The sequence below is a fragment of the Trichomycterus rosablanca genome, chromosome 25 (genome assembly GCF_030014385.1).
Source record: "Trichomycterus rosablanca isolate fTriRos1 chromosome 25, fTriRos1.hap1, whole genome shotgun sequence".
Classification (NCBI taxonomy): domain Eukaryota; kingdom Metazoa; phylum Chordata; class Actinopteri; order Siluriformes; family Trichomycteridae; genus Trichomycterus; species Trichomycterus rosablanca.
Genome location: NC_086012.1, coordinates 11,455,692 through 11,468,095, shown reverse-complemented (window position 1 = coordinate 11,468,095; position 12,404 = coordinate 11,455,692). Strand labels below are relative to the sequence as shown.

Sequence of the window (12,404 nt, the reverse complement as noted above, 5' to 3'; positions counted from 1 at the left end):
ACAACATCCTTTTTCGTTATAACGACATACTGTACTTTCTTGTTTTAACGACATACCGATGGCTTTTTTTTAATGTGTGTGGCAGCAATACGCTTCCGTAAAAAAGTTACAAAGTTTAAGGCCAAAATTAAAAAGTATAAACCTCCCAAAAATTGCCAAATTTTGGAGTGTTTATTTGATCTTCTGTGAAATACAAAAAGAAAAAAAAAGAAATTAAATAAGAGTTTGCATGTATAAGTTTTGTATCATATTTTTTTTTTCTATTTTATTTATGCATTTTCTCCCAATTTTCTCTCAATTTAGTGTAGTCAATTTGTCTTCCACTGCTGGGGGATCCCTGATTGCAGTCGAGGTGGGTGTACTGCTGCTCACGCCTCCTCCGCCCCAGTGCAGCGGAACCCTCTTTCACCTATGCACTCTGCACAGGCGCCTCTCTTTCTGCCAATTGGGGTTCTTACACAGCGTTTGGAGAACGCCCATATAGTCCGGCATCCCACCCTAGCAGAACCGTGTCTGCTGCAGGCACTGCCAATTTTTTGTTTTGCAAACGTGATAAGGTTGTTGTATAGTTTTGTAGACAACACAACAATTTATTTAAAGAAATTTGTTTTTTACTTGTGTCAGTCAACCTGGGCACTAGAATGTTTTTAATTTGTTGAAGGAAATTAAACTACAATCAAGAAACATCAAATTTTCAGAAGCCTGGACTATTGGCACTAATAATACCTGCTGTGCTGCCATTGCTAATATTTGTGAGGAAACGACTGCTTGCTTGGCATAAACAGCTGGAGTTATTAATGATGGTATCTTTGTTATTGTTGCAGCTCATGTATTACTCACACCACCACCACCACCACCACCACAAAAACAGGTTAATTCATCACTGCAGCTGCCAAGTGTGCCACATGTCTTCTTGCAACAGGCCTGCAACTGGAGCGCCTGGTGGGATTAAAGGGCTTTTTTGGGGGAGTGACGGATGACCAGCGTATGAAGCGCCCCTATGTCTCGGACTGGTGTCCCCCACGTACCCACTGCTTTGGCAGTTGGGAGAGCTGTATAAGGGATTATAGTTATGGATGTTGCATGGCAGAAATTGGTCTTTAAGGAATGGTGGGTCAAGAAGCTATTTATGTGCTGTACATATTTTATTAAAATTGTCCTGGATGTGGAATATATTGATTCACTTGTAGCTTATTTGAAAAAAGGTCAACAATAGATGTCTGTATATATTTCTTAATTAAAAAAGGAAATACACTAGATTGCCAAAAGTATCATCCATCCAAATAATTGAATTCAGGTGTTCCAATCACTTCCATGGCCACAGGTGTATAAAACCAAGCACCTAGGCATGCAGACTGCTTCTACAAACATTTGTGAAAGAATGGGTCGCTCTCAGGAGCCCAGTGAATTCCAGCATGGTACCGTGATAGGATGCCACCTGTGCAACAAGTCCTCGCTACTAAATATTCCACAGTCAACTGTCAGTGGTATTATAACGAAGTGGAAGCGATTGGGAACGACAGCGACAGCCACGTAAAATGACAGCGCGGGGTCAGCGGATGCTGAAGCGCATAGTGCGCAGAGGTCGCCAACTTCCTGCAGAGTCAATCGCTACAGACCTCCAAACTTCATGTGGCCTTCAGATTAGCTCAAGAACAGTGTGTAGAGAACTTCATGGAATGGGTTTCCATGGCCGAGCAGCTGCATCCAAGCCTTACATCACCAAGCGCAATGCAAAGCGCCGGATGCAGTGGTGTAAAGCACGCCACCACTGGACTCTAGAGCAGTGGGGACGTGTTCTCTGGAGTGACCAATCACGCTTCTCTGTCTGGCGATCCGATGGACGAGTCTGGGTTTGGCGGTTGCCAGGAGAACGGTACTTGTCTGACTGCATTGTGCCAAGTGTAAAGTTTGCTGGAGGGGGGATTATGGTGTGGTGTTGTTTTTCAGGAGTTGGGCTCGGCCCCTTAGTTCCAGTGAGAGGAACTCTTAATGCTTCAGCATACCAAGAGATTTTGGACAATTTCATGCTCCCAACTTTGTGGGAACAGTTTGGGGATGGCCCCTTCCTGTTCCAACATGACTGCACACCAGTGCACAAAGCAAGGTCCATCAAGACTGGCCTGCACAGAGTCCTGACCTCGACCCGATAGAACACCTTTGGGATGAATTAGAGCGGAGACTGCGAGCCAGGCCTTCTCGTCCAACATCGGTGTCTGACCTCACAAATGCGCTTCTGGAAGAATGGTCCTTGTGGAAAGCCTTCCCAGAAGAGTTGAAGCTGTTATAGCTGCAAAGGGTGGGCAGACATCATATTAAACCCTATGGATCAAGAATGGGATGCCACTCAAGTTCATATGCGTGTGAGGGCAGATGAGCGAATACTTTTGGCAAAATAGTGTAATTCTTTTAAGACTGCATGTAAAGACTGGGGCAGCATGCGATCAGTGGAAATGCCATTGATGCCAATGGACACTTACTATTAGTTACTTACTATAACTGTCCTTACTATTTATAAATACTTTTGTTAATTATAACCTTGAATCGAGACCAGCTGTCTGTACGTCACAGCACTTAGGACTTTGTGATATTGAATTTGGAAACAGGAAATTAGAGTCGAGTCGAGGGAAATATTGTATACATGCACGCCTGCGTAACATCATGATCTCACTCCGTTCCATTCTGTTATTCGCTCTATGTTTACATTTCTTCTCCAGCCTTCATCCCCTTTTTTATTATTCCCATGGCATGAGTCTGGTAAATCCTACCTGCAGTTTTCTTCTCCGGATCCAAAGCATCTTGTCATACTTCACAATTTTTCTACTTGTCACTAATAATTTTTATTCTTGTGTAAATCTGTCATCACGTCAGTGCCAAGCAACACAAGTCTTAGTAGCGCTAGAATTAGAGGAAGCGTACCGGCTATAATTATTCATCAGAGGGGTAGCAACACATGTTCTGCGGAAACAAAAAGGGACAAAAGTAAGTCCGGTTTAAGCAGGGTGTGAATATTTTTTGCGCATGCCTCAGTTTGGGATTATTTTTAAACACAATTGAATCCCAAACGACAAACAGTTACCTTTACAGTCAATGGGTTGATAAGTTTTATATTCACTAGGGATGGAATGATGCACCACATCGATTTAAAATCGATTCACATGTGTGACCATTCAAATCAGTTTACATGTATAATGAATGAAGTCAAAGAAACCAAGAGTTCTGGGATGGTCAAGTCAAAGAAACCAATAGTTTTAGGATGGTCAAGAAGAACCCAAGAGTTCTAGGATGATCAAGTCAAAGAAACCAAGAGTTCTGGGATGGTCAAGTCAAAGAAACCAAGAGTTCTAGGATGGTCAAGTCAAATAAACCAAGAGTTCTGGGATGATCAAGTCAAATAAACCAAGAGTTCTGGGATGATCAAGTCAAAGAAACCAAGAGTTCTGGGATGATCAAGTCAAAGAAACCAAGAGTTCTGGGATGGTCAAGTCAAAGAAACCAAGAGTTCTGGGATGGTCAAGTCAAAGAAACCAAGAGTTCTGGGATGGTCAAGTCAAAGAAACCGGTTTCTCAAATGGGTTGAGAAATTTTATATTCACTAATGAATGAAGTCAAAGAAAACAAGTTCTGGGCTGGTCAAGTCAAAGTAACCAAGAGTTCTGGGATGGTCAAGAAGAACCCAAGAGTTCTAGGATGGTCAAGTCAAAGAAACCAAGAGTTCTGGGATGGTCAATTCAAAGAAACCAAGAGTTCTAGGATGGTCAAGTCAAAGAAACCAAGAGTTCTGGGATGGTCAAGTCAAAGAAACCAAGAGTTCTGGGATGGTCAATTCAAAGAAACCAAGAGTTCTGGGATGGTCAAGTCAAAGAAACCAAGAGTTCTGGGATGGCCAAGAAAAACCCAAGAGTTCTGGGATGGTCAAGTAAAAGAAACCAAGAGTTCTAGGATGGTCAAATCAAAGAAACCAAGAGTTCTAGGATGGTCAAGTCAAGGAAACCAAGAAGTCTATGATGGCCAAGAAGAACCCAAGAGTTCTGGGATGGTCAAATAAAAGAAACGGGTTTCTCAAAGGGGTTGAGAAATTTTATATTCACTAGGGATGTAACGATGCACCACAAGACAGTTAAAAATCGATTCACATGTGTGACGATTCAAATCGTTTTACATGTATAATAAATGAAGTCAAAGAAACCAAGAGTTCTAGTATGGTCAAGTCAAAGAAACCAAGAGTTCTAGTATGGTCAAGTCAAAGAAACCAAGAGTTCTGGGATGGTCAAGTCAAAGAAACCAAGAGTTCTGGGATGGTCAAGTCAAAGAAACCAAAAGTTCTAGGATGGCCAAGAAGAACCCAAGAGTTCTGGGATGGTCAAATAAAAGAAACGGGTTTCTCAAAGGGGTTGAGAAATTTTATATTCACTAGGGATGTAACGATGCACCACAAGACAGTTAAAAATCGATTCACATGTGTGACGATTCAAATCATTTTACATGTATAATGAATGAAGTCAAAGAAACCAAGAGTTCTAGTATGGTCAAGTCAAAGAAACCAAGAGTTCTAGTATGGTCAAGTCAAAGAAACCAAGAGTTCTGGGATGGCCAAGTCAAAGAAACCAAGAGTTCTGGGATGGTCAAGTCAAAGAAACCAAGAGTTCTGGGATGGTCAAGTCAAAGAAACCAAAAGTTCTAGGATGGCCAAGAAGAACCCAAGAGTGTTTTGAGATGGTCAAGTAAAAGAAACGGGTTTCTCAAATGGGTTGAGAAATTTTATATTCACTAGGAATGTAACGATGCACCACAAGACAGTTAAAAATCGATTCACATGTGTGACGATTCAAATCGTTTTACATGTATAATGAATGAAGTCAAAGAAACCAAGAGTTCTAGTATGGTCAAGTCAAAGAAACCAAGAGTTCTAGGATGGTCAAGTCAAAGAAACCAAGAGTTCTAGGATGGCCAAGAAGAACCCAAGAGTTCTGGGATGGTCAAGTAAAATAAACGGGTTTCTCAAATGGGTAACAGAAGACATGTTTGGCACACCTCATAGAACCTCATACCAACTGTGAAGCATGGAGGTGGAAATGTCATGGTTTGGGGCTGATTTGCAGCAGCAGGGCCTGACAAGCTCTCCAGTATAGAATCCACAATCAATTCTTTACTATATCAGAGGGTACTTGAGGAAAATGTAAGACTGTTCAAAAACTGAAGCAGAGGTGGACCATGCGACATGATGATGACCCAAAACATTCCAGTAGATCCACCAAGAACTGGCTCAAAAGAAAGAAATGGAGACTTCTAGAATGGCTGAGTCAAAGCCCGGATCTTAATCCTATTGAGATGCTGTAGGGTGATTTGAAACATGCTGTGCATGCAAGAAACCCCTCAAACGTCACACAGCTGAAGAAATTCTTCATGGAGGAGTGGGGAAAAACTTTCTCCCAGTCGATGATAGAGACTAAGGGTCAAAGGGTTACATCACTAATACTCACTGTTGGTAAATTCACATCGCTCAGTTGTAATGTCATGAAGTAAACGTAGCACATTGCTTCTTAACTCCTCTACTGTTTGTATTTGATGTTCTGAGGTGTCTGTAGATTCTTTATCGTGTGTGTTAGCAATGCCCGTGTTTGCGTGTCGGCGTGAGGTGACCCGTCTCGATTTCACTGCAGTTGCTGCCGTTTCTCCATCTGCTAACATGCCTCCAATCTGACATCAGTAACCCTCGAAGTGAACGTGTGTGTATGTGTGTGTATGCGTGTGTGTTAAGGGACGGATGGCGCGTTATGAATCCACACAGCTGAGTTGACAGGTCACGCCAATCGTCTGACCAGCAAAGACATGTCTGGACGTGTGTGTTTGCTTAGCTGCATGCTTGTGCTGCCTTGATGTCGCTTTATTTATGGTTGTTTGTTGGCCTATAAGGGGGATTTTAGCACATTGACCAAGCGACTGATCCTGACTGGTAACATTTTCATATGTGGCTCAAGACGTCATGGTCAGAATTGCAGTTATACATCCAAGCCATCCCCCCTCAGACACAGCCAAACATGTCTGTACGCAGACACTCGGCCGGCTCATAGCACCACTGGGGATTCGAACCCTGGATCCCAACGATATTGGGGATATACACTTAGCACTTTTATAAAGCACCCTTTACAAAGTGCATGGAACAGTAGTTTCTTGTCAAGGTCAGAACACAAAAGGTCTTCTGGTGGATTCTTAAAATATAAACTCGGTTCGTGCAGTTGCGAAGCTCGTCAGTCAGCGGTGGAGGGTTGTATTGGTGGAGGTGATGCCCCACTGTATTTTTTAGCCAATCAGGTCATTCCAATAGAAGTTTTGCTGTTGTATAGGTCATTGACCAGCTGGATATGACTAAAACATCAAAATTTCATAGACAGATCAACTCTTTCCAACCAAGTTTCCATGTCTCTCTCTCTTTCTACAGATTCCTACCAGTCTCTCCTCTTGTTCTCCCAAGGTCAGCTGACTTCTCTATTTGAGCTCACCTACCCATCTCTCTCCTCGCCCATCGCCTCCCACGTCTCGTCCCTCTTCTCCCAACTCTCCCTCTTCATTCAGGCCGACTCCAACGTCTCCGTGGAGGCCACCGTCCACCGATTCTACAACCACCTCTTCCCGTTCGTCCACTCACGCATCATCAACCCGGGCATCCCCGAGGAGAACGACCTTTCCGAATGCCTCCGTGCCACCCAGCAAGACGTGGACCCATTTGGCCACCGTACCCAAGTCATGGCAAATGAGTTGGCACAAGCCTTGAAAGCGGCCAGATCCTTAAACCGGGCATTTTACGTCACAAAAGATCTGTTAAACAGCACCGAAGCGGCTTCGCTGACAAACGAGTGCGTCAAGGCGCTTCTAAAGATGCATTACTGCCCACATTGCCAGGGCTTGACCCTTATACGTCCGTGTCCCGAGTTCTGCCTCAATGTGTTGGGGGGCTGCCTCGCGAGTTTAGCGGAGCTCGATATGCCATGGAGGCACTATGTGGCCATCCTGGAGGACCTCACCCATGCTGTGGCCGGGGAGCACAGTCTGGAGCTTGCCCTGCTCAGGGTCAGTGGTCATGTCAACGAGACCATACAGCATGCGGAACTTCATAGTGCAAGGATCAGTGCGACGGTAAGTCGATATCAAGTTCTAAATATATAAATTAATGCAAGATGTTTGAGGTTTGAGGTGTTTGAGGTTTTGAAGAGTTCATAAGAGTTTACGCAGATGGTGCCCCACCCTTACCCTTACCAAAATGCAACCCTACCATAACCTTAACCTACCATACACAGAGGGGCTTGATGCACGTTGTTGACACTCTCCTCCTTTCCCCAGTATTAAAATGATCTGCAATTTGACCCAGAGTAGCCCTCTTCTGTTGTTGCATAGCACATACCATAGGCTTCATGTGAGCCTTGGCTGCCCAACAGCCTGTCAGCGATCCAAGGTTTGTTCCTTATGGACGACTGTTGGCTGGTATTCACTTAGGCTGCCTGTAAGCACTCCTTGCTTTTTGTTTCTACACTCACTGTCCATTTTATCAGCTCCACTTACCATATAGAAGCACTTTGTAGTTCTACAATTACTGACTGTAGTCCATCTGTTTCTCTGCATGCTTTGTTAGCCTCCTTTCACGCTGTTCTTTAATGGTCAGGACTCTCCCAGTACCACCACAGAGCAGGTATTATTTAGGTGGTGGATCATTCTCAGCACTGCAGTGACACTGACATGGTGGTGGTGTGTTAGTGTGTGTTGTGCTGGTATGAGTGGATAAGACACAGTAGCACTGATAGAGTTTTTAAACACCTCACTGTCACTGCTGGACTGAGAATAGTTCACCAACCAAATATATCCAGCCAGTAGTGCCCTGTGGGCAGCGTCCTGTGACCACTGATAAAGATCTAGAAGATGACCAAGTCAAACAGCAGCAGTAGATGAGCGATCGTCTCTGACTTTACATCTACAAGGTGGACCAACTAGATAGGAGTGTCTAATAGAGTTTATTTAAAAACTCCAGCAGCGCTGCTGTGTCTGATCCACTCATACCACCAACACAACACACACTAACACACCAACACCGTGTCAGTGTCACTGCAGTGCTGAGAATGATCCACTACCTAAAAAATATCTAATCTGAATTGGTCCTGTGGGGGTCCTGACCATTGAAGAACAGGGTGAAAGGGGGCTAAAAATGTATGTAGAGAAACAGATGGACTACAGTCGGTAATTGTATAACTACAAAGTGCTTCTATATGGAAAGTGGAGCTGATAAAATGGACAGTGAGTGTATTTACTATTTAACTCTTAATAATTGTCTTAATTCCTGTTGTTTTGAGCTTTGTTCATACTGGTCATCCAAGTAACTTTGTCTGACTGGTCATTCTGGAATGCTCTAACTGGGAGGAGACCAATTACACTAAAGAAAACCAGATCCCTAAATGTCTGCCAATATTCCATTCACTGCATTTCCTTTATCTTCTTTTCTTTTGTAGTGCACCAGGTTCCAAAATAAAAAACAAATCCCTAACAGGCCTGTAAAGCTTAATAACGTTAATAGGCCTGGCATTTTTAGTGGTATGGGCTGGCTCCAAAACTACCCTGCAATGCATTCAGTCCGCGTCTATTGATTAATTTTTAAATCACAGTGCCAAAAATCACCCCCCCCCCCCTCCTTTTTGCACCCAATCCATTCATAACCAACTTGAGTTTATCTTTGTCTTGTTGTTGTCACATGCCCCCACATTATCACTTGCGAAGAACCATGCACTGCTATCCGTGATCAGTCACCCCCATGCAGGAATCCTTTTTTGGCCATTGACCCTCCCCCTACAAACACACAGCCAATCGTGTGTCTATGTAGACACCCAGGTGGCTGATAGAACTCGAGAGCTTGAGATCTCAGCACTGGTGTGGTAGCATGTTTTACCGCTGCGCCACCCAGTCACCCAAAATCTTCACATCCTTGATTTGTTAGAGCACATTTGACATATTAGATCCCTAGTACACTATCAATGTATGTGGACACCTTACCTTGAGCTTGTTGGACCTTTTATTCCAAAACACTGGACATTATTACCTAGTTGGCACATAACAGTCTCCGCTCATCTGGAAATGCTTTCAACAATAATTTTCAGTCTCTGTGGGAGTATTTGTGCCCATTTGAAAAAGGCAGGCACTAATGCTGGGCACCCAGCCACCCAGTACACACCCAGCTTGCTGATAGAACTCGAGAGCTTGAGATCTCAGCACTGGTGGGGTAGCATGTTTTACCACTGTGCCACCCAAGCACCCAAAATCTTCACATCCTTGATTTGTTAGAGCACATTTGTGTAATTCATAAGTTGTTATTGTTCTCTGTATAGTTTAGATATTTGCTCATACAGGGGTTTCCATCTGGATTTGTCTTATAGATTGCTCCAGGCTCCAATGGTGGCATGATTTACACCTCTTCAACTAACTTGCTTTACATTGCTTAAACTTAATGGGGAGTTTTTGCATGACAGGTGATTTTTAGTAGTTACTTGGACCATGTTCCAGCATCCAGCAGTCAACCATTATGAACCCCCTGCTGTGGCTGAGCTGGTGTGGCTCCTAGATGTGTTCCTAACGGGATTGTAGTTGGCATGTGTAGACCTTGGAGAACAGGGATGTAACTAATTTACTTTTTGGACTACAGATCAGAACGTCACTGGTTTAATCCCATCAAGCCCCACCAACACTAAATGGTGCAACTGTTGGACCCATGAAGCCCCTAATCCCCAATTGCTTGCATTGTATTACATCCAGCGTTAATAAAAAAGATGCCCTTCTATGATAATGCAACAGTGTACATTGCCATGCAGTATTTAAGCTGTGTGTATGCATCTGCATGTGTGTGATCAGAGCAATGAGGTTGGTGTTCTATTTCTCTGTGGTGTTTTCCCGAAAGGGTTGCGGTTGGCATTCTCTCCCTCCTGGTGTGGAGCCTTGAGATGGCGCAACGCCCTGCCAAGTGTGTCTGTCAGGTTATATTTCTGCGGGTGGCATATGGTTTATGATACCAGCCATTCCACACAGAGAGGTGCAATGACCAGCACACTCTAGGTGGTGAAACTGTTTTCACACTTTTTAAAGGGAGGTATTTTTGTGTACTGGGTGGATTTATGAGGATTGTGTGTTTGTAATTTACAATGAAATGAAACACGTCAGTTACAGCCTCATAACGTCTACTAGATCTTACATTCACAGTCTTAGAAAGGATGTGAATAGTATGCTTAGGGTTTCGTGTTGCTTATGTCCATATTCTTTCTAGATTTACTTTCTTGACACAGTTAATTTTTTTATACATTCTGAAACGTCGCTTTATTTATGTTTCCTGTGATGGGTACTGTTTTATTGTTGGTTGCATCATCATATCATGATGTTCTCACCTTTATATACATTGTATGTAAAGATAATACAGCGGTACCTTAAAACTCGATGTCAGTTGGTTCTGGCAGTAGAGTCGACTTTAAAAAGCATTGAGTTTAAAAGGGTATTTCTTCCAAAAAGGATGTGTAGACTTTCTCGGAAAAGCTGATTCTTACCATTTCTCAGCACCCCGAGCTGTAACACAAGTTTAAAAGTGAAACAGGAGGAAAATGCAGATAAACACAGATGCATGTTAAGCTTCCAGAGTGGATTTGATGGTTATACTTGTCTTATATTCGCACTTTGATGACGTTTTACCGCACCGCTCAAGCCGAGCGCTGAACAACGCAGCAGTCGCACACACGTCGAGTTTATGGATAAAAATTTCTCGACAAAGGGGACGTCGAGTTACAAGGTACCACTGTGTATAAAACCCTTATTTCTCCAAATTTGCTAATTTATTGACTTTGTTTTTGTTTTGTCCAACTAATGTAGTTTTGTTTTGTCTGACCCATGTGTTTTTGTTTTGTCTGACCCATGTGTTTTTGTTTTGTCTGACCCATGTGTTTTTGTTTTGTCTCACCCATGTGTTTTGTCTGACCCATGTGTTTTTATTTTGTCTGACCCATGTGTTTTTGTTTTGTCTGACCCATGTGTTTTTGTTTTGTCTGACCCATGTGTTTTTGTTTTGTCTGACCCATGTGTTTTTGTTTTGTCTGAGCTGTCTACACTGCTTGTGTGCAACATATAGATGTCCATCTCTGCTCTTCCAAGAAGGACTTTAGACTGGAACATGCTCCCTCTGAGACTGTAAAGCACCTGTCCACTTTTTTCACTGGCCATTAGTGGATTTCTATAGAGGGTTTTAACATACTGTAAAGAACATGCTCAGAGGAACAGACTTTGCCCTCTGTATTACTTTGCCGCTTATTGTGGACAACAAGAGGTGATTTCCCAGTTCATCAGTCACTTCTACAGACGTGGCCAAATGGGTCTGTAGTGGCCTGACTAGGCTGACGGCACAGCTAAAAGTTATACCCCTGTCTTTCTGGTGGTAGACTTAGGGGTTTAGTTAGAAAGATGTGTATAGCTGTGCACTTCAATGCTTCAAATGTTGTCCCTCCTGCGTTCTGGTTGCTCTAGAACTCCTTTCAAGCGAATGCATTTGGTTTCTATTTTTTTTTACCTTCCTTAGCGTACATTAATCTGAGAGTACATTCTAAACTCTTGTGTAAAACACCTGTCCAACAATGATTTGTGGTTCCATTTTTTTCCGGTATAAAATCAGTTATTACAACTTCATTCTGTTCTTCCATCTTCGTAGCAGCCGTTTGTTGAGGCATTTTTCCTGTTTTAGCCCGACTGTGCCCCCTCTACGCAAAGTAGAACTCCAGTACATGAACAGATCCATAACCTCAACCCGACTGAACATCTTTGGGATGATTTGGATGTTGATTGTGAATAAATGGACACAACAATCGTAAATATAATTTACTAAAGAGAAGAGGCCGTATAGAAACTAATGGGGGATCAACTGTTTATTAATGCCTATTGTTTTTTAAACGGAAGCCTAACAAGCCTATAAATATGTGTCTGTACATATTTAGCCATATGGCAAACATAAAGAACCCTCACCTGACCATGACTACGCACAGCGAATCAGAACACATAGTAGCATCCTAAACCAGTCTAAAATACTTGATATGACTTCTTGCGCTCTTAAACAATCAGAAATCACGATTCTATATTTTTCAACCATGACCTGCGAATGAACTCCGCACCAGGCTCAGTTTTTAGTCTCTGGGGTTGGTTGGTATATGCTTTTTTGACTGAATGGGTGCAATTTCCCATCACACACTTCTTGTGGAAAAGCCTTCTCAGAAGATTGAAGGCTGTAATGGGTGCGAACGGGAGGGGCAGGTGGTTGAGGGCTACTTTATGTTAAAGCCTGTGGTTTTGCAGTAGGATGTTCAACAAGATTATGGCTATGATCTATGTCATGGCCTCTA

General features: G+C 43.0%; 1 protein-coding gene across 1 annotated transcript in view; it reads left to right on the top strand.

The window, feature by feature from the left end:
* gpc5c (glypican 5c) overlaps positions 1–12,404 on the top strand; it is a 123,082-nt gene that overhangs the window by 28,584 nt on the left and 82,094 nt on the right. Inside the window, exon 3 of the mRNA XM_062987251.1 lies at positions 6,443–7,137. Coding sequence (XP_062843321.1) covers positions 6,443–7,137 — 695 coding nt within the window. The remainder of the gene's footprint in view (positions 1–6,442; positions 7,138–12,404) is intronic.